Below are 23,218 nucleotides of genomic sequence, written 5' to 3' on the forward strand. Positions count from 1 at the left end.
TTCCACGATAGTACCTAGTCAATTAGCTTATGCCATGCTCTTTTCGCGTTTACAGAGGAAGTTATCGAAGAATTGGGCTGAGCGCAGGCGCACCTGAGGAGGCCTTGCCCAGCTAACTCCAAGCCACACTCGTTCGGCCACCCATAGTGAGGCAGAGTCCTTGCTTGCGTCATGTGAGTAATGCATCAAGCAGTGTTAAAGTAACGTAACGTCATTTCATTATAATATATGAATGATGTCATGTTATGCATGTAGCTATCCTGATTCCCATGCAGCCTCTGTGCCACTCTCAGGTTGACAATACAAGAGATAAGAGCAGGAGCAGGCCATCTGTCCCCTTCTCTGTCCGCTCCCCATAAACATTCACTCCCTTATCATTCTGTCTATCTCTGACTGATCCAGCCTCCACAGCTCTCTGGGTCACTGAATTTCAACTTGGATTTACTACCATGTGTATTACCGTGTGATGCGTTATTGTGTAATGTGTCTTGGTCTCATTTATTGTAGTTGTGCTGCTCCTCCTTCGTATGCCAGCGCAGTGCAAGAATGTGTACCTTTCCATTCTAATAAGCTCAAGCTCAATTGTGTTTTGCAGGTCCAACAACACCCATGCGCAGCGAGGCGTGACCGGAACTTCATCCACAACCTAAACTTTGACCTTGGTCCTCACCACGGGGGGGGAGGAAGAGGAAGAAGAGGAGAATGACGTAGAGACAATGGAGCAGGAGGAGGAGGAAGAAGTATTGGAAACGGAGGAGAATGTCTGTAGCATCACTCCACTGGATCAATCATCTGTGGGACTTGCGGCCGTAACATCGATTTCGACAGAAGAGGTAACGGGACCAAGTGCTCACGCCGACCCCACTGAGGTCGAGTCAGCGAGGTCAGCACAAGCCTGCTCTGGCCGATCGTCTTAAGAGCTTGACCAGATTGTGCATGGAGAGTGTCGCGATAAGTCGCGAGCTCCTCCAGGCGTTCGTGGTATACACGAGGGACATGTCCCGGGTGTCTGCTCGCAGTTCGGAGGATACGCAGCAGATGATCCGGGAGATGCTTGCGACGACCGCCTCCGTCGATGCCTTGCGGCATGCGATAGTGGCGGGACTTGGTACTGCACTCCAAGGTGGCCGCAGGTAGGGAGGGGGTGCTTTATTGTTGTTATCGTTATTATATTGTTTATTGTTGTTGTTTTTTAAATTTATTGTTGATTCGCTGTTGGGGTGGGGGTGGGGGTTACAGTTAAATTATTCTTAAATTTTGTTAAATCATTAAAACATTTTATTTCACTTTACAATTGTTGTGCAGTGTCTTCTAATAATGTAAGGTAAGGTTAAATATGAATACAATTGTTGGAAAACAATTGCCAGGCCAGACCAGGCAAGGATGAAACGTACCGCAACTGCAACTGTTGTCTTTCCGTAACTGTAACTGTGACTGTCCCCAATGTAAGCTCATGCAAAGCGTTCATTTATGAGCTGCTGGTGCAACAGCTTTGCAGCTGCGTAACTCCCGCAGGGTTTTTCCAGTCTTGTGGGGGCGGGGGGGGGGGGGAAGAAACACTATGGATTCCTCACCAGCCTCCTCCTCGTCTGCCTCTTCGGCCTACACTCCTTCCTGAGGTGGACCAGCAGCCCCATCTGGCAATTGTTATCCTCTCCTTATAGCTAGCTTATGCAACATGCAGCATACCACAATAAACTCAGCGACCTGGTCAGGGTGGTATTGTAGCTGCCTCCAGAGTGGTCCAGGCATCTGAAGCGTTGCTTCAGCACTCCAATTGTCTTTTCGACGATATTGCGTGTGGCTATGTGGCTTTCGTTGTAACGCTTCTCAGCTTCCGTCTGGGAATTACGCAGGGGGATCAAAAGTCAACTGGCAAGGCCATATCCTTTATCCCCCAGCATCCAACCATGACCTTGTGGCTGACTGTTAAACAGATCAGAGACAGTGCTCTCAAGCAGGATGTGCGCATCATGGATGCTGCCTGGAAATTTAACATTTACTGCCATGATTATTTGGTTGTGGTCGGCAACAAGCTGCACGTTCAGGGAATCCCTTTCGGTTATGAAACACCTTCGCATCCAGTAAAAGTGCTTTCAGGGCAATGTGAATGCAGTCTATTGCTCCCGCACCTTGGGGAAGTTTGCTATTCGAGAAACCCAAAGCCCTTCCAGTCTGTGCCTCCCTGGTCAGAGGGAAGTTTATAAAGTCCATCCTGTGAGCATAAAGGGCTTGAGTCACCTGTCGAATGGAGCAATGTGTGGTGCTGAGAGATAGCACAGATGTCGGCAGCTGAAGCCTGAAAGGAGCCCGATGCGTAGAAGGATAGTGCCGCAGTCACCTTTACCTCAATGGGCAGTGCGGTCCTGAAAGTGCTGGTAGGCTGCAGATCTCCCTTGATGAGCTGGCATATCTCATCGATGACCTCCTTTCGGAAGCACAGCCTCCTAAGGCACGTGTTATCAGACAAGTTGAGGTATGATTGCTTTTCCCTGTAAGTTCGTCAGGTGTACGTTCTCCTCCTCCACATCCGCATTAGTCTGCCACCTCTTTGATTGGGCCCTTCACTAAACTCAACTTCAGACTCCAGCATGTGAGCATTTACAAGTAATGGTAGAGAAGTTACAGACCCCATCACTATTGCTATAAATGCCCTTTGTACTAAAATAAATATAAATATAAATGTGAGTGAATCAATCAATAACTAAGGCCCTTAAATAACTCACAAATTATAAGTCCCTTCTTTAAGCAGCCTCTCACTTCCTCTGATGTTCAAAATGGTGTCCGTATTGCCGAGTTCTGTGAGGAACGCCAGGCAAGAGCAGCTTTTCTCCAGTAATATCCAACGATCTTCTCGGTGAGCGATCAGCCCAGCGATGTGTGGACGATGTGCCGAAAGTTGTGCTGGGCGATGTGTGGGCGATCACCTCGGCGACATGACAAAAGTTGAGCCGGCAATTTTTCGGCGACGTTCTGGCCTAACTTTCCACTTTTCAAGCAAAATGGTTCATAGCCTGCCTTTTTGGATGACAAATGGCCGCTAGCCCAATGATCTCAAGTGGAAAGTCTAGCCCAAGGGGCCTTACGCCTGCTTGATGACCCCATTACCGAATTGGTTTGCCCTGAACGCAGCTGGTGATTGCTGGTGTTCAGGAAAACCAGGTCTACAAGTGGTCCTTAAAGGGACCACGGTAGGCTGCAGAAAATACTTGCCTGAATGTGTAGCTGAGTCGCGCAGGAGTGGTCCGCCTGGCTGCTTCCGGCCATCGTTCGCCCCCCTCCCCGATCCCTAAACCCCCCCTCTTCCGGGACCTACCTGAAGGCTGCTGTCGGCAACCCAGCGGAACAAAATTTAAATCATCCTTGCTGGTGATGCCCAGAAGGTGTCTGCAGCTCACGGGTCTGATTAAATATCGGGTGGACCCTGGACCTACCCATTCCAGCGTAGGAATTGCTCTCTATACCCAGTGCGCACTGCCCTGCCAGCGTGAACCAATTTCTAGGTCAGTAAGTCGCGTTATATCCAAGCACAGTTATAACTAAACATGTCTACCCTCATTTATTACATAAACTGTGACAAGACATCACTGTGTAGAACCATGAAAAAGCTCAGAGTTATAATTATTAAGGCACTCAGGTATATTGAATGTCTGTAACCATTGTTTGAAAACACAGGTTCATGATTGACAGGGTTCTTAAACTCAGTTGCAGAAGCTCTAATGTGAACCTTTAATGGATGATAAAATGTTAAATAATTCACCCTCAGTGGCAATAGAACTCTCACTGATGAGTACTTTGTTTGATGTACTGTCATTTTAAAGATATAGGCTCGGCATTATTCAGTTGTAAAAAAATCCAGCAACTTGGGGTGAAGATGAGATATGCCATGAGTTCCGATTTGCCACAAATTGCTGGACGATTTGCACTGCTCCAACGTTAGCCTTGATGAAAACAAAAAAAATTACCATCGCACCATGAGCCACCCCATTAAAGTTAATTGTGTGTCATGAAATTTCTGGATTTATGCCGTTAATACGACTTAATCTCACCATAGCCATTTCGGGCCGGTAATTCATGTTGAAAGGACCCTGTTAATGACATGATTGATGGTCTTTAATGGCAAGTGGTAGGAGGTTTGGAGGGGATTCGAAGGAAAAAAAATTCACCCAGAGGGTGGTGGGGGCTTGGAATTCACTGCCCGTAAGGGTGGTAGTGGCAGAAGTGCTGCAACCTACAAGGCCACGTACACAGAGCTGGAAAGTGGGATTAGGCTGGTTAGCTTTTTGTTGGCCAGTATGGATACGATGGGCCGAATAGCCTCCTTCTGTGCCTTAAATTTCTATACCTGACATCACACTCCACCTTAAAGGCCCAGAAAGGGAACAAGCTGTGGAATCTCAGTCCAGCAGGCAGTGAATTGTCCCTCGAGCTTTTTAAAAACTTTTAAATCTCTCTTGGCAATATTTTAGTGCCAGTCTTGCCATTCACACACCTGTTAGTCCAACAGAGAGGAGGGAAGGATCGGAGAGGCAGACAGAGGTCAATCGGGGCTGGAGGATCAGTGCCGGAGGAGTATCGTGGTTTGGTCGGGAGCAGGAGGAAGATCGGGGCCCAGAGGAACATTAGTGAGGGGGGGTTGGGATGGCTGGGATCTAGAGGACGATCGGAAGGAGGGGGTGGGTGATGATTGGGGGCTGGGAAGTATCATAGGGGTCAGGAGCTGGAAGGTGATCGGGGCCAGAGAGGGGAGGCTAGAGGAGCATCAGGAGGGGGTGGGGGTGGAGTTGGTTGGGGGCCGAAGGAGTTTTGGGACTGGAAGCGGGGGGCTGGGAAGGCGATTAGTGGCCGGAGAGGAGGAAGGGCGGGGGGGGGGGGGTTGGTTGATTGGAGACCTCAGGGAGCAGGGCATGAGAGATCGGAGGGAGACCAGAGACCACGTGGAGGGAGATTAGAGGCCTTGAGGAGTGTCCAATTGCAGGGGGTGGGTGAGGCAGGGCCGCTGGTTCCTGGAAGCAAGTGGAAAGACTCTTAACTCCTGGATCCAGCAGTCCTCGCCTTCCTTTAGAAACATAGAAACATAGAAAATAGGTGCAGGAGCAGGCCATTCAGCCCTTCTAGCCTGCACTGCCATTTAATGAGTTCATGGCTGAACATGAAACTTCAGTACCCCCTTCCTGCTTTCTCGCCATACCCCTTGATCACCCGAGTAGTAAGGACTTCATCTAACTCCCTTTTGAATATATTTAGTGAATTGGCCTCAACTACTCTCTGTGGTAGAGAATTCCACAGGTTCACCACTCTCTGGTTGAAGAAGTCTCTCCTCATCTCGGTCCCAAATGGCTTACCCCTTATCCTTAGACTGTGACCCCTGGTTCTGGACTTCCCCAACATCGGGAACATTCTTCCTGCATCTAACCTGTCTAAACCCGTCAGAATTTTAAACATTTCTATGAGGTCCCCTCTCATTCTTCTGAACTCCAGTGAATACAAGCCCAGTTGATCCAGTCTTTCTTGATAGGTCAGTCCCACCATCCCGGGAATTAGTCTGGTGAATCTTCGCTGCACTCCCTCAATAGCAAGAACATCCTTCCTCAGGTTAGGAGACCAAAACTGCACACAATACTCCAAATGTGGCCTCACCAAGGCCCTGTACAACTGCAGCAACACCTCCCTGCCCCGGTACTCAAATCCCCTCGCTATGAAGGCCAATATGCCATTTGCTTTCTTAACCGCCTGCTGTACCTCCATGCCAACCTTCAATGACTGATGTACCATGACACCCAGGTCTCGTTGCACCTTCCCTTTTCCTAATCTGTCACCATTCAGATAATAGTCTGTCTCTCTGTTTTTACCACCAAAGTGGATAACCTTACATTTATCCACATTATACTTCATCTGCCATGCATTTGCCCACTCATCTAACCTATCCAAGTCACTCTGCAGCCTCATAGCATCCTCCTCGCAGCTCACACTGCCACCCAACTTAGTGTCATCTGCAAATTTGGAGATACTACATTTAAGCCCCTCGTCTAAATCATTAATGTACAATGTAAACAGCTGGGGCCCCAGCACAGAACCTTGCGGTACCCCACTAGTCACTGCCTGCCACTCTGAAAAGTACCCATTTACTCCTACTCTTTGCTTCCTGTCTGACAACCAGTTCTCAATCCACGTCAGCACACTCCCATGTGCTTTAACTTTGCACATTAATCTCTTGTGTGGGACCTTGTCGAAAGCCTTCTGAAAGTCCAAATATACCACATCAACTAGTTCTCCTTTGTCCACTTTACTGGAAACATCCTCAAAAAATTCCAGAAGATTTGTCAAGCATGATTTCCCTTTCACAAATCCATGCTGACTTGGACCTATCATGTCACCATTTTCCAAATGCGCTGCTATGACATCCTTAATAATTGATTCCATCATTTTACCCACTACTGAGGTCAAGCTGACCGGTCTATAATTCCCTGTTTTCTCTCTCCCTCCTTTTTTAAAAAGTGGGGTTACATTGGCTACCCTCCACTCGATAGGAATTGATCCAGAGTCAATGGAATGTTGGAAAATGACTGTCAATGCATCCGCTATTTCCAAGGCCACCTCCTTAAGTACTCTGGGATGCAGTCCATCAGGCCCTGGGGATTTATCGGCCTTCAATCCCATCAATTTCCCCAACACAATTTCCCGACTAATAAAGATTTCCCTCAGTTCCTCCTCCTTACTAGACCCTCTGACCCCTTTTATATCCGGAAGGTTGTTTGTGTCCTCCTTAGTGAATACTGAACCAAAGTACTTGTTCAATTGGTCTGCCATTTCTTTGTTCCCCGTTATGACTTCCCCTGATTCTGACTGCAGGGGACCCACGTTTGTCTTTACTAACCTTTTTCTCTTTACATACCTATAGAAACTTTTGCAATCCGCCTTAATGTTCCCTGCAAGCTTCTTCTCATACTCCATTTTCCCTGCCCTAATCAAACCCTTTGTCCTCCTCTGCCGAGTTCTAAATTTCTCCCAGTCCCCAGGATCGCTGCTATTTCTGGCCAATTTGTATGCCACTTCCTTGGCTTTAATACTATCCCTGATTTCCCTAGATAGCCATGGTTGAGCCACCTTCCCTTTTTTATTTTTACACCAGACAGGAATGTACAATTGTTGTAATTAATCCATGCCGTTCCAGTGATCCAGGAAACCCGATCAGCCAGAGTTAAATTTGTGATGGTGTATTATCATGAGGCACGCTAGCCTCATTATGTTTAAATGGACGACCCACCTCCTGGGAGTTGGCTACCCACCACCCCCGTCCGTCCTCCGTTAAAACCGGAAGTGAACAGGTTGGAGAATGGTTGGGGGTCGGGATTTATTTTTTAAATTCTAACCTCCCACCCGACCCAACCCATTTTTGGGAGTTAAAATTCACCCTCCTTCCCCCCCCCCCCACCTTTATTTCTCTTTCTGTCTCTAATTTGTTAGCAAAATAAAAGCCCAAGGAATGAAAGACATAGATACATAATTGGCTGATAGAAAGGAGAGAGTAGTGGCGAATGGTTGTTTGTCAGACTGGAGGGAAGTATGCAGTGGTGTTCCCCGAAGTTTGGTATTAGGACCGCTGCACTTTTTGATATATATTAATGGCCTGGACTTGGGTATCCAAGGTATCATTTCAAAATTTGCAGATGATACAAAACTTGGAAATGTAGCAAACAATGAGGACGATAGTAACAGACTTCAGGAGGACAGAGACTGATTGGTAAAATGGGCAGACACATGGCAGATGAAATTTAACACATAGAAGTGTGACGTTTGGTAATGAATGAGTTGGGGCAATATGAACTAAATGATACAAAGTGGGTGCAGGACAGAGAGAGCTGGGGTGTATGTACACAAATCTTTGAAGGTGGCAGATCAATTTGAGAAGGCTATTTAAAAAAAGCATATGGGATCCATGGCTTTATTAATAGAGGAAGAGTACAAAAGCAAGGAAGTTATGCTAAATCTCTATAAAGAACTAGTTAGGCCTCAGCTGGAGAATTATGTTCAATAATGTGCAACACACTTTAGGAAGATTGTCAAGGCCTTAGAGGGTGCAGAAGAGATTTACTAGAATGGTACCAGAGATTTGTTTTGATGTTTCAGCAATTTGCGGCAGAAATATAGTGAGAGATGAATGACGAGGTAAGCAGTCCAATTAACGGTTGCTCACCATGAGATGCGTCATTGCAGCAATTTCTGGGCCCACTATATTTTCTTTACTATATTCAAAACATAAAACTAACTTTTATAGAGCACAAAAATTGACTAATAACAATTCTATTTATAAGAATTATCATCAAAGGGCTTTTCTTGTCTTTCCAGTGTCTCTTTTGTTAATTTGGTGATCTTTACAACAGAGCATTTATGCCTAGAAATTGGCCAACTTATTGCCTCCAGTTATCGCTTCCGGGGGTGGGGGGGCGATAAGGTGCTAATGACTTACGGACCGAGAAGATCAATTCCCGCCATATTCAGCGAGAGATTTGCAGCGGCGGTATGGTGTTGTACCCAGATCGCCTTCACCCGGAGATCATCACATCATCGCCACGCGCATCACCCCGGTAGTGCCCGAACCCAGCGCTTCGGGGGCGATGTGGCTGAGGTAAGTAAAAAAAGTGAATCCTCGGTTTGATTTTTTTTCTATGTTTGTTGCCCGCGATCAATCAGCCTGGCACTCTGTCGCAGTGCATCAGGCCACATCACAGCTGCCGTCGAAGAGAAAGTAAGTCTTCCTTTGCAGAGCCTGCAGTAATGGCCCTTCCCTTTAAGGGAGGGAAGGAGCCTTCCAACATTGTGCAGCGCTGCATACCTACCGCCCTGCCTGCTGCCTCGCGCTCCAGGAAGGAAATGGAACGCTTGATTTAGCTCTCCACTTCCTTCATTGAGCACAAACACCAAATTTTTTTAAAGTTTGAAAACATTATCACCTGGGGCTAATTTTTGAAACTTTTAAAAGGTAGCGCTCCAAATAAGAATACTTGCATTTATATAGTGCCTTAGTATTTCACACAATTAAATACTCTTTGAATTAGTGACAATTGTTATATAGGAAAATTGGGCAGCTATTCTGCACCACCAATGAATTACAAACAGCTCTGAGATGTAAGGTCATTCAATTTTTTTTAGTGCCGTGGAATCTTCAACGTCAACTTAAAACACCAGCAGAGCAGGAAGGTGGAGACTTTGGCTACAAGTCCATAGGATCAAATAATGGCCTGCATTTTGCAGGGCCAATGATAGGATTTTCTCCTATGGTTTCACATACACCAGCAGCCCTCTTACTGAAGTGACCATTCTTCATGAGTGACCATTTATAGTAAGTGAATGCAAGCTAGTTGGTTATGGATGATATCGCAGTAGGATCCAATCCCATCACTCAACATCTACACATGCTCACTTTCTACCAAGAATACGTGCAATCAGGGGCAGGAACTTTGATTTTCTTTCCCACTTCTAGTCTCAGGATGGCCAAATGTAACACCTTAACTGCTGTGTTGGCTGAGGCCAGCTAACTGACCACAGATCTGGAATTGATATTGGGACCTTTCTGGTTTATTGGGCTGGGGAGCAGGGGGCGGAGGGGGTGGGGGAGAAAGAAAGAGAAATTCCTATACCCACTGGGTGAGCTCTGTGTTATAGTGAATAAGAACATTTGCTGGGCCTACTGTGCTAAAATAAAAAAGAACACCTTTACTGTAAACAAGCATTGATAGTTTTTTTTTGTCCAAAATATTTGTTAAAAATTTATTGAAAGAAAAAAGTCATAAAATACAATACTTGTATAACCTTCCAATCTTTTTAATTGCCAAATACATTTTATGATGAAAATATGGGCCTGATTCCATATTCACTATTAGCAGCTTGCCAAGTGATGTCTGCATGTGAGCAGAAACAGTATTCTCTGTAATGTAGCATTTTGTTGATCATTGCTATTTTAATATTTATTTTCAATTTCCATTTCTTCCTATGGTGGTTTATTTTCAGCAGCATTCTCAGTGCTGTATTCCAAGGAGGAATCACTGGTCCATGTACAAGTAATTCATAGCCATTCGTCTCCCCCATGTATTCTATATAAATCAAATACTTTGCACAGAAATTAAATAAAGTGATTCCTGGGCACTTAGCCCACTGGGGTCAAGTTCCTTTTTCTGAAGATTTTATTTAATGTAGAAAAAGAGCAACAATTTTGTTGGTTTAGGCGATAGCTCGTGGCAGCAAAATCATAGTCTGCACAATACATAAAGTAGTAATGTGACACAAATAATGCTTACGGACACCAAATTTAAATGAGTGTAACTCTTCCACAATTGTTCAAGTGCAAATCTTCAACGATGGGGACAAGATTCATTCACAGAAAACAGTGTTTACTTGTCAAGCAAGAATATAGAATCAGGCCCTGGCTTTTTGAAACAACACTGTTTTGGTTTACCTCATTCCTTACAAAAATATTTAGAAACGAATCCGACACAATGCTACCAGATAGATCAAATTCCTATTTGATTTCATCACATTGTAGAAAATTCAATGGACAGGTTTTGTGCCAATTGAACATGTAGTTCCTTATTTAACTTTTACCATCTTATCTTATGTTTGAGAATTGTAATTTATGCAACAATTGAAATAGAAGAGAAAATATGATTTTTTTTTGTCAGAAGGGGTTGTAATATTAGTCTTTTGGAAAGGTCCCTTTAATCCTAGGATACATCAAGATCCCAGCAACAATGGGTCCTGAAATTTAAAAAATGGGACATCAGTTTTTCTCTGTAATTAAAGATCTGCTAATTAAACTTTGGTTTTGTAACATGCAATTTCTGCCATTTTCATTAATGGGTTTTAAACTAGAGAAAATCAGACACGCTCTTGTTTGTTGTTAAACCAGATATTTCACCATCAATCATCCCTATGGAATAGGTGCAATATTCTGCAGGATTGCTTACTAAGATTGGTTCTGTTTTTGGAAGGTAAGTTTATAAAATAAAATAAATTAAAAAGCACAATATACACATATGCATCTCCTCTGCCACTTAAGGCCAATGGTTTTTGCTGGAATTTTTACAATATGCAGTTACTGTACTCATGTGGAACTGTCAAACAAAGCAAAAACATTGCCTACCATTACATGGGATGTTTCTCTAAAAACTGAACATCTTTGCCCTTCTACCCGAGGCTCTACTGCAGAAGTATACCACTGTCATAACGACTGCCTGTCAAAGGAGGTTTGTCCTTTTCAGAAGTATGCAAACAAGCTGACTCAGCATTTAAACCAGTAGTCCATTAATAAACTCTTTACAGTATCTAATTGTTCCTTGAACATTTACTGATCAGAAAGAACTTGCATTTACATGTGCTTTTTATGTCCTCAGGACGTCTCAAAGTGCTTTACAGCCAATTAATTACTTTTGAAGTGTAGTAACTGATTTTTTGGTAAGTATACCCAGTAGTAATTTGTGCACAGCATGGCCCTACAAACAGCAGTAAGATACGTGACTAGATAATCTGTTTTGCTTGAAGGATAAATGTTGGACAGGATACTGGGAGAACTCCCTGCTTCTATTCGAACAGTGGGATCTTTTGCATCCACCTTATGTCCAAATTTTTTTGAACACCAATTCATTAGTTTTAAACTACTGGTCCACAGACTTACTCCTTTCATACACCAAGAAATGTATCTTTAGCTTCTGATGTCCCTTTAATACCCTTTAAGTCTACTACCATATACATATAGCTTAAAAGAATTCACTTAAAGGTTTGGGCATTCTGGGCAATATTGCATTTGCAAAGGTCTTCGCTAAATTCTGTCAAAGTTGAGGGTCCAGCTAATTTATTAAAAGAAAGATTTTTCAAAGAGAAAATTAATTAGGTACTTAATCTGCAAAATGAGTTAATAGGAGGAAACTATGCAAGATGTTAAACAGCAATTTTCAGACATCCCTATTTACAAAATATGATAATAGATGCGAGGCTGCCAAAAAAGATTTTTGGGTGGTTTCAAAAAGCACAATCTTAGTGGAAAATCTTTAATGAGATAGTGTCCCATTTTATTTGCCTATGTAATGAAAACCACCAATCAAAGCCACCAGATAAATCCAGTCTCATCTGTATTTAGCCTCCTCAGAATTATTTTTGAAATAAATAATTTTTGGGAAGAAAATTTTATGACCAGGATAATAATCCTTTTTTGAGCCAAAAGCAAATCTGGAAGTTCTTTAAAATTGCAAACTCACTCAAAATTCTGATACAAGCTCATGTACTTTCAAAATGAATAGAAATGAGTCACAGTTTCATGAACAGTATTGCCTAAATGTTCCACTCTAAACCGTTATATTTTCCTTTTCAAAAACAGACAGTGGAGATAACTTAAAGAAAACATGGCCGCACAAAATTGTTTTTTGCTAAGTTAGCCCAGCAAACTAACTTGGAGAAATTCGGCTTGGCTTCTGGTAATGGACCTGCTTTCAGTGCAATGATTTGAAATCAGCAGTCTTATTCTATTCATGGCACTATACCTGTCCTTGACTTTTCCACTGTCAAAGCAACATGAATAGGGTAAATTAGAACTTTTTTTTTTGTTCTGCTAAATGTGTATTTGGGGGTGAAATTTACCTTGAAGGGTAGCGCAAAATGGGTGTTCGTGCATTGGCAGCTCATTTTACACTCCACCCAATCTTCCATTCTATTGACTTCAATGGAAAAGAAAAATCAGACGGCGTGTAAAACAAGCTGCCGATTCGCTATCGCCCGTTTTGCACTCCGACCCAAGGTGAATTTCATCCCCTTGGAGACATAAAAGCAGAACTGTAAAATGAACAGTTTCATAATGCAGAACACTGGAAAAATAACGCACAATTTTACAATATGAATATTTTTGGTACATTCTAGTATCATACCAATATACCAGTAAAAGAAAATACTTTAGGTCAGCTGGAAGTGAAGAAGTTTAGTAAGAAGCACCTATGCAAAAAGGTCCAAAAATGTCACATTTCAATTTTTATAGTGCAGCCAGAGTCATGAACGGAACGGGGGTGAGGAACCAAATGTCACGAGTATTGTTTAACCTCATCAATGCATTCTGAATCAACTTATCCAATTATAACAATGGTACATTAACAAACTCACTGAAAATTCCTTGGGACATTTTACTACGTTAAAAGGTGCTATATAAACACAAGTTATGGTTGTTGTGTTTAAATCCCATGGACTCACCCTTCCCTATCTCCGTAATCTCCTCCAGCAACCCCGACTTCCCCCTTTTCTGCATCTCTCCTCCTCCACCTCCCCCCCCCCCCCCCACCCTTAGCCTTGCTTTTGAGGTTTCAGCTTTCAGGTGCCTAGGCCACATGCTCTGGAAATTCCCTTCCTAAACCCTTTTGCCTCTCCATCTCACCTCCTTAAAACCAAACCTCTTTAACCAAGCTCGAGGTCACCCCTCCTAATCTTTCCTTCTTTGGCTCGGCATCTATTTTACCTTATGCTTCTATGAAGTGTCTTGGGTAGTTTTGCTATGTTAAAGGCATTATATAAATGCAAGTTGATGTTGTGGTTGTTGAAACATTTAAACAGCCAGTATCAAAACTCCCAGATTAGGATTTGCAGTTGTAGATAAAGCTTCCTCCACACTGTCCCAAAAAGTGCCTTAGCCGCACTTAACCTCACTTCTGTTGTGTGATAATTGCATTTCCTACATTAGTTATCCTTTTAGCCTTTCTGAGAATTAGTATCATACCCACTAGCAACTGCCTAAACTCATTTCACACAAGATCTGTGAAGACAGGAGACTTCTAGCCCATGGGTCTGTGCTGAATTCAAATCCAGACCCTAAAAGTGATAAGATGATGTGCTAACTCACTTCATTATCCAGAAAGTAATCACTCAGTCAAGGTCATTTTTAAATTAAAATAAACTTCAAAGAGGAGATAGTACAGAAAGAAACAAATGGTAGAGGAAGTGGAAAGGCACACTGATGTCATCAGGCAACAAGAATAAAAAATGCAACGCCATTTCGAGCCAGTTAGAAACAGCAACATTAACAGGAAAAAAAATGAATTTACTCAAAAATATTAAGAAGGAAGATTTCTATTGTTAGTTTCATAGTAAAATCTTAAACACATTCTTTGTGTGTGTTTAGGATTTTATTATAAATGCCAAACAATGCAAATCTTACCTCAATGTTTTATTTAAAGGTATATATAGGTGCTTCCTTGTTACTATAGATCATCACTATTCAGATAATTATGTATGGTACAGCTCTCCTTAAAAGTATCCAATTAAGAAAGCTGTATACTTTGAGACAACTTTGATCACATGATGGCATTCAATACAATTACATTCAGCACTCAGACATGCAACATTTGATTAGAGAGACTTTTTTTTAAAAAAAGGACAAGAATTAATGATTTTTGTTTAACATGCACAAAGCAACTACCAACTGTTAACAGACACTTCTCCTGAAGCCCCAAATAGTGATTTGGTGCAATGCAAAATAACCAGCATAAACCCTTTGAGCACTGAATGCTCTCCGCAGCTTCTGAACTGCGTGTCCATTTCTATCATACCTACATTTTCTGTAAATTTGCTATGTTGAAAATTATCAAAGAAATATACAGAACCAGAAAAATGTTTTTAAATTCACAGTATTATTTGAATAGACTTAAAAAAATGATCTAGAAATATGTTGTAATTATGTTTTGTCTTCAGCACTCAAAGGATTAAATTAAAACACTATGAAAAGCAGCTGTTTTTTGGTCAGTCCAGAGTGGTAGCTCCATACAGATAGTAATGTTTCTAACTCCTGGCACCAGCCCTGCACTGTTAATTTTAAAAGCAACATTTGCTGTTGCCTTGTTGTTGCACTTGTCCCTTGAGATAATTCTGCCCAAGTGTCCTGAGCAATATTTAAAGATAGTCTTATGTTTATTTTTTCTCTGCAATCCAGTTATCCAGGCTTCCCAACCACCTTCAAGGTCTGCTCCAGCTTTTGACGAAATGTGACGTATTTCTGCTGCACCTGCTGGATCCGTTCCTTTTCCTCTTTCTCCAATATAATGAGAAAATTTTGCAATTCCGGCACACTAAAGGCATCCCACTGTAGCAATGAAAAAAATAATCATCCTAAAAGTTAATATCTTGTTCAAAAATTCAAAAAATCTAAAATACAACCTGAACCTTTATGATCATAGGGGGTAATTTTTACTTTGACGATAGTGTAAAATAGGTGACAATGAATTGGCCGCTTGAACCTCCCACCAATTTTTCCCAGTCGGGCATCGTGTATGATGGGTGGCCAATTCAATAAAGCCTCTTTTACACCATCGGCCAAAGTTAAAATTACCCCCATTGTCTGATAATGTAACGAATGTACAGGGATCCATTATCCTGTAGACATTGATAGAGGCGCAGAAGTGTTAGCAATCCCAAACAGCCAAAGGTAGAATTACTTAACAAAACATACTTTCTCCAATGTTTCTTCCCTTTTCTGCTGAAGGAGCTAATTCTTCATGGGGTATGGTTGCCAAGGTACTGGCATCCTTCTCGTACTTCACCCAATTTGTTCATATGTGAGCCTAGATAGTGAATGCCAACAGGGCATCACAACTGGGCCCAACCCATTCTCACGAGGGAGTTCAAATTCCTGTTATATATTGTTTTTAGCATACTGGTTAATGCTTGTCAAATTCCTATAGGCGCTATTTCTATTAAGTTATTAATTGAGGTAGCAAAAAATGTGTTGATTTATATAGCTCAACATTTCTACAATCCAAACTGTATAGCCGAAATTTAATTTTCTGCTAATACTATCTCTTCATACATTTCAAAACTTTACATACTACCTTACTCAGATACACACGACTGGCAGGGCAGAAATCAATGCTGACAATTTTTATGGGTCCTTCTAAAGCTTTCCAGCTTGATAGTTATATATATTATACATGCAGCTTTAATCAAATGCAAAATCAGTTTAACATTTACTTGCTCAGAAAGTTATATTTTCTGAATGTAATTCAGCTAGAAAAACATGGAAATTCTAATAAAAAGGACTTGGTCTAAATCAATTTACATTTCAAATTTGAAATCTGTTCTCAAACAATCTGTTACATCTGTATGCCAATTAAAGAGGCATACAGATGTAACAGATTGTTTGCACAATTGCCCTAATTCTATAATTTTACAAAAGGTGGGAAGTGGCGTTCCACAGGGACCACTGTTGTTCATCATTTACATAAACGATTTGGACTCAGGAATCAGAAATGCAGCATCAAAATGTGTGATTACATCAAATTGGGGCTATGGTTAAAAGGAGGATGTCTTGAGACAAAATACAAAAAACGGTTGACAAACTTGCAGAATCAGCTTGTAAATGACAAATGAATTTCAATATAGACAAGTGTGAGGCATGAGAGGAATAAGGAGGCCACCTTTTCCTTGGAAAATTTGGGGGAGAAATTCCCCCGCGTCCTGATTGGGGGCAGTAACCAGCTTAGAGTGGGACTTCCTGTGCCTGGCATGGAAGTCCTGACCTGGCCGTGAAATTGCGGTTACCCCCCCTCACAGGAAGTGGTTGCTCCACCTAGCGCTGAAGTGGTTCAATGCCCCTCCCCTTCGGTTAAAGGGGAGGGCTGCTGCACACTCTGCTGGTCCTCTGATGGCCTGCACTGGGCCACCAGGGCGGCTTAGTGCTGGGCTGCACAAAGGCAGGCTGGACCACGCCAAGGAAGTAAAGAAAGGGCCGACTGGCGAGTCGGCCAAACAAGAAAGATGAGGGGGGGGGGGGGGGTGACCTCCCCTTTAACCTCCGCCCCATGAGCGGAGATCAGCCCAGTTCATGACCCGCGAAGTTGGCGCTGACATCACTTGCGGCAGCTTCGCGGGGCGCTGGCCAATGTCCGCTGCAGGGCGGATAGGGTCTCCACGCATGCCTATGTCATCGCCTGTTGCGCGGTGGCCTGGGGTGCTACAGGTGGGGCGCGGTGCTACAGTGTTCGCGCCTCCACTAACTTCCGCGCAATTTCGCAGGAGCCGCTAGTGCCCCCTCCCCTCCACCCCAGGGCGAAAACTGTTTTGCAGCCAGTTAGCACCCCCCAGGAGGCACTTTTGGGTGTCGCAAAACAGAGCAATTTCGACCCTTAAGAGTCTAAATGAAGTACAGATATGCAAATCATTAAAAGTAGCATTGCAGGTTAACAAAGCTATAAAAAGTACAAACAAAGTACTGGGCTTCTCAAGGAATAGAATTCAAAAGCAGAGAAGTTATGTTAAACTTATATAGAACTTTAGTCAGACCACATGGAGTACTGCTCACAGTTCTGGTCTTGATATTACAAAAAAGGATATAGAAATACTGTAGAAAGTGCAAAAAAGATTTTAAAAGATGGTACCAGAACTGAAAGCGTGCAACTATCAGGAAAGAGTAACCAGGATGGGTTCTTTTCACTAGAAAAGAGAAGATGGAGATGTGACCTGATAGAGGTCTTTAAAATTATGAAGCAGTTTGATAGGGTAGGCGTAGAGATGTTTCCACTGATGAAAGAGAACGAGGGGCCATAAATATAAGATAGTCAGTAACAAATCCAATAATAAATTCAGGAGGAACTTCTTTACTCAGAGTGGTATGAATGTGGAAACTGCTACCACATGAAGTGGTTGTCGCGAATAGCACAGATGCATTTAAGAGGAACTAGTTAAGTACATGAGGAAGAAAGGAATAGGAGGAAATGTCGATATGGGGAGATGAAGTAAGGTGGAAGGATGCTTGATTGGAGTATAAACACCGGCATAGACCAGTTGGGCCGAATGGCCTGGTTCTATGCCATAAATTCTATGTAAACTGGTGTAAAGTGGATACCTATGAAACTAACTAATTAGCAGTAATCAAAAATTAATCTTGAATGTTTCAATTGGCTATATGGCCTCAAGAAGGAAACGAATGTTGGCCACATGCTGTTTTTCTGTTGATTTGAGTTTCGAGTAGCAAGAAGCAAGTGTTGGTCAGTGGCTACATGGCTTTGCCATGTAACTTCAACTCCGTTTCAAAAACTATAACTTCCAGCAATTTGCTTGCTAATATAATCTTGCATATGATGCTCTCATCACATTTGGATTTCTTCTGAAGAAATACAGCATGTATTGCTGCCATTTTTCCCTGCAAGGACAGTCCAATAAATTACTTCACAGTTCTTCAGACATTTAGAACAACATGAACAATAAATAGCTTCTGTGGTACTTAAATAAACAACTATACAGCACAACCATTGTTTATTTATTTCTGCAAACTTATCACTTTTCAAAAACATACCTCAACTTCCCCGGTTTCATTCTCCTTCAATGCAAAACTTGAGGCATTTGTGTCTGGGCCAGCCAAAAGACGGATTAAAAGGGGATGTTCATTTTCTTTAAGTTTCTGCAGGTGCACTAACAAAAGAAATTAAAATAAATGAGTGTACAGATTATAATTATCAAGTCCTTTATGTTACAGACACAGGAATCAACAGAATTAATAACCCTTGAAGCACTTGCTTATAGAACAGGCTAAGGATTATATGTAAAGTATCAGGGTGGAGAGTTTCCACTTTGGGTGCAATTGGGAAATTGCGGCCAAAATGTGCTGGTTAGGTTAAACATCAAGTTTCTGCTAAAATTAATTTGCATAATCACAAAGGTAAAGTCTTCCATTAACGAGTGCAATCGGGCAATGTAATAGTTTCTTTTTTCCATTAAAAAGTATTCCTTGATGTATTTGAGAGGTAACCTGATGCAGTTTTATTACAACTGAAAATGGATTTATCAGCAAACAAGCATTTTAAAATAAGGATGTCAAGTCCTCCATCTGTGAGTAAACCAATTTAAAATCACTGTAAATGACTTAAAAAAAAAAAACTATACTGAACCATTTAATAGTTTCATTAGTGTACAATAGTCAGTTTCTTAGAAAAGTAAATATCTTTTCATGTGAATTGTTGAAACATGCCTACAATCTGTACAAGAAAATGAGCACAATTTGAATAGCCTTCCCGAACCAGCACAAGCTTTTAATTTTGACCTGGGGGCAAGGCACGGTGACCCCAACAGGTCTCACTTCTGCCCTATAGCTGATTTGTACACTGGATTCATTCAACATCCAGGTCACACGTCAGAAAGGAGGCTGGAGCGGAGGCAATTCCTGGCATGGAAGCTTGCTCCCCCAGGATTTCCGACATCTTGGGTCATGTTTGGAATGTTCCCCCAGACAGGGCCTGATGGAAACTCTATAGCTTGGTCTGAGACCAGGCATAACCCCAATGATTTTTCTGCGGCCATGCTGCCTTCCTGGGAGTGCACTGCTGGCCCCGTGCAACTTTGGGGCCATTAATATTCTCATTGTGAAGGTGGACCAGAATGTGTGTGTGTGTTTCTACTTAGAAGTCAGAAACACTTGAATTTAAAAAAATAAAACTATTGGTCACTGAAGATTTAAAATCCTCCTTAAACACTTTTGTATTGGAAGCAGTAGATATGAAAATGGATAAAGGCAAGTCATAACAAATATTTTTTTGGCAGTTCTGCTTTGACCTATATTCCTTTAGTATTACGCAGTTGTTGTATTTTGATAAGGTTTAGAAACTTGCCAAATCTATTGTTCCTTTCCTTTGTCCCCAAAAGTGAACACAATTTAAAATATGTAAAATAAGTCATGAAAATATAACACAAATGTTTAGATTACCATCATTGCCTTTTTTTGTCTGGTAGAAGAGAGCAAATTTTTGAGGGTTATCAATCACCATGAACTTTTTTAGCAGGCCTGTGATCACTTCATTAACAGTGGTTCCACTACTGATGTGAAGCTGTTTGATTGCGTCCAGTGGCAGGTAAAATGATGTTCGTTTGTCTGTAATTTCTGCTGGATTCACTTCCTTCAAAACATCGTAGATTGATTGTGGTCTTATGCCTGCTGGGACAGTGACAGGGCGGCGTAGTTTGAGATGAACTTTGATGAACCCTGTGTATGTGCCATCAACATTCTGAAAAATATGATCAACCTTGAGAATTTAAAAAGAAAATTCCTGTTTTAATCAATGCTAAACTATATGCACCCTCCGACAGAAGTAAATGTTTCATGAACTCTCTGACCTCTCAGTTAATATGCCGTTGTGTGTGCAAGCTAACAGAAGGTTTGTTGCAGTTGATTAATATTTTTAAGATAAAATTAAAAATGTTACTTTTGTTTAGCCCATTATACAGTACACAAGAGGAAGATTTCCTCAGAGCACCATGAGTAGCAAAACAGACAGCATCTTCCCCCACCTCCCCCCAGGAAGGTTGAACAATTTAGAAGGAAAGACGAAAAGAAGAAGTGGTTAGGTGGCACTAAGCTTGGGGTTCAAAGCCTGTAGACCAAAGGAGGAACGGATGACTGAAGTAAGCTAGCTATTCCACAGTCTTCAAGTCCTCAGAATAATATGTTAAGAGTAGGAAATAAATCTAGATATCAACATACTGAGGATACAAGGGTGTGTGTAGATGGACAGACAGTGCTGGCTTTCTGAATGGGGACATCTCAGACAATAACATTCAAGAAATGACAAAACATCTGGTTACACACATTATTATTACAACAAGTAAAATGTTCCTACTTGCACCATTGTTACAACTGGCTCCAAGGTACACAGGCAATAAGACTATCTACTGCAATACAGGCATCAACGGTGTTACTCTGCTACTTAATATCTTAGCTACAATCGCAATATTTTTAGATTCTGTAGTTAATACTACTCATATGTCTAATACTAAATGAAATTGTCTCATTTACAACTGAACTGATATATAAAGGCGGCTGAGGGGGTGACCTGATCGAGGTCTTTAAAATTAGGAAAGGTTTTGATAAGAGTGGATACAAAGAATGTTTCCACTTGTGGGGAAGAGCATAACTAGAGGCCATCAATATAAGATAGTCACCAAGAAATCCAATAGGGAATTCAGAAGAAACTTCTTTAGCAAAGAGTGGTGAGAATGTGGATCTCGCTACCATATTGGGGTCAAGTTTCGGGCTGTGCCTAGAACGGCGCAGCACCGACCTGGATGCCTGTTTTTAAGTGCGACAGAAAAATCCCTCTTAATTCTCCGGCTCCTTGCTGGTCCCTGGGAGCTTGGCGCGGCCGCACACAGTAGCAGGGGGCGGAGCCAGAGAGTCGTGCCGATTCTGCAAGTGGAGGAGGGCGGGGCTAAGTTAAATGAGGCAACGTCGTGCCGGCAGCCCTGTGTGTGCGTGTTGGAGTGCGCGCGCACGCGCAGTAGCCCTGAAACATTGGCACTCGGCCATTTTTAAAGGAACTTAAAGAAAAGTGCTGATTTGTCTCGTGGATCTCTGAAAAGGCTTGGGATTGAATTTTGGTGATTTTTTTGTGTCTGAAGGAGTGCTTTTAGCAGCACTGTTGAATAAATCGCCTGCTGAAATCAGTGAGTGCTGCTTTTCACTGCTAAACTTTCAGAACAGGTGCTGCATAGGTGCATGCAAAGGACTGTGTGTTTTGAAAGTAAGAGTGTCAATTCAATACAGCAATGGAACAACATCCACCAAGAACAAAGAATTTCTTGCATGAGGAGGTGGAGATATTAGTCAACGTCATTGAGCAGAGATGGCAGGAGCTAGATACCAGCAACAGAGGTCGCATAAAAGTGCCACCTAAAGAAATGTAGAAACGCTGGAACCAAGTTGTAGAAGATTACTGCGCAGTGGTGCATACCATGAGATCTGGAAGCCAGTGTAAAAAGAAATGGCACGACCTTGGTCAAGTAGTTAGTGTAAGTAATATTTTCAATTTTTAATGTAATTGTAATGTGACTATCTGTATGTCCCATCCTGCAGAAAGACGCACTCTGTAAAAAGTTATATTTTACTCTTTGCACAGGCCGTCAGGGAGGGCATGCAAGTGCCGGCACAGGCCGTCATGGAGGTAGCTGCTGCAATAAGGGCACGCAGCCCCGCCAATCAAATGACACTCCCATGAAGAAGTGAACATTCACTGAGATATGGATGAGAGATGATTGCAGCCTTTCTTTGCTGCTTTTGTTCTTGTTCTTGATGTAGCTGTAGTAGCGTCTTTCAAATTGAAATTGTTTTGTAAGTTTTGTAACTTTACAACTTATAAGTGATCTTAGGGTTTTTAAGTGATCTTATAGTATAAATGCTCTCTTATTTTGTATCTTATTTAATTTTGCACCTAAAAAGTGATCCTGAAGTTTAAGTGATCTTGAGAGTGTAAGATTTTTCAATTTGAAATTGTTTTCTAACTTTTGTAAATTTACAAGTTTATAAGTGATCTTAAAGTTTTTAAAGTGATCAAGAGTCATATTAAAAGTAAAGTTTGATACAACAAATATTTTATTACAGTGATGTCAACTTTTCAATAAAATATTTTTTCATTAAAACTGATTCATCTTCCATTAACACAACACAACGTAGGAACAACTGCAAAGAATAAACATGTCCACGCGCAACAGTGGTCGCAGAGCCCTCAGGCATCAGTAATTGAAGTGTTCACGGATGAGTTGCTGGCGCAGGGTTCAAGCAATCGTTAAAGGAGCACGATGGACGGTCCTCCTCCGACCTCGTGCTCCGGCATCAGTCACTTGCATGCTTTCCTGATCGTCGTCATCATCCACATCCTGCTATTCCGTAATACTATCATCATGCACTGGACCCTCACGTGGGTCTTCTGGTTCCACTACCAGCTCCTGCTGCCTCATGATGGCTAAGTTATGGAGCATGCAGCACACAACAGTGAAGTGACCGACAATCTGAGGAGAGTATTGCAAGTGGCCACCGGAATGGTTCAGGCATCAGAAATGCTGTTTCAATATGCCAATGGTCCTCTCAATGATGCTGCGCGTCACAATGTGTGCCTTGTATTATTGACGGTCAGCTTCTGTCCGTGTCAAGCGTAGGTGCGTCATGAGCCAGGTGGTCAGGCCGTACCCTTTGTCTCCCAGCCAGCTCTGCCCTTCTGGCTACTGCTCAAACAGGTCAGATATAACGCTGTCGCGTAGGATGAACGCATCATGGGTGCTACCAAGGTATCTCGCATCGACTGACATGATGCGCTGCTTGTCGTCACACACGAGCTGCACATTGATGGAGTGGAAACCTTTTCTATTCCTGTACTGCTCGGAATCCTCCACAGGTGCTCACAAGGCTATATGGGTACAATCAATGCAGCCCTAT

At 42.3% G+C, this 23,218-nt stretch overlaps 1 protein-coding gene across 5 annotated transcripts in view; it reads right to left on the reverse strand.

Moving 5' to 3' along the window:
- Window positions 1-9,757: 9,757 nt before the first annotated feature.
- The window catches only part of rassf5 (Ras association domain family member 5), a 147,517-nt gene continuing 134,056 nt past the window's right edge, over window positions 9,758-23,218 (reverse strand). For 3 of the 5 annotated variants that reach the window (XM_070859044.1, XM_070859046.1, XM_070859047.1), the window contains 3 exons: window positions 19,721-20,018; window positions 18,317-18,432; window positions 9,758-15,109 (listed from right to left, as the gene is read on the reverse strand). In XM_070859044.1, coding sequence (XP_070715145.1) covers window positions 14,960-15,109; window positions 18,317-18,432; window positions 19,721-20,018 — 564 coding nt within the window. In that variant the 3' untranslated portion in view covers window positions 9,758-14,959. Of the gene's footprint in view, window positions 15,110-18,316; window positions 18,433-19,720; window positions 20,037-23,218 lie in introns of all 5 variants that reach the window. The other 2 variants (XM_070859043.1, XM_070859045.1) reach the window with 1 other exon arrangement.

Source organism: Pristiophorus japonicus, chromosome 17, assembly GCF_044704955.1.
Source record: "Pristiophorus japonicus isolate sPriJap1 chromosome 17, sPriJap1.hap1, whole genome shotgun sequence".
Lineage (NCBI taxonomy): Eukaryota > Metazoa > Chordata > Chondrichthyes > Pristiophoridae > Pristiophorus > Pristiophorus japonicus.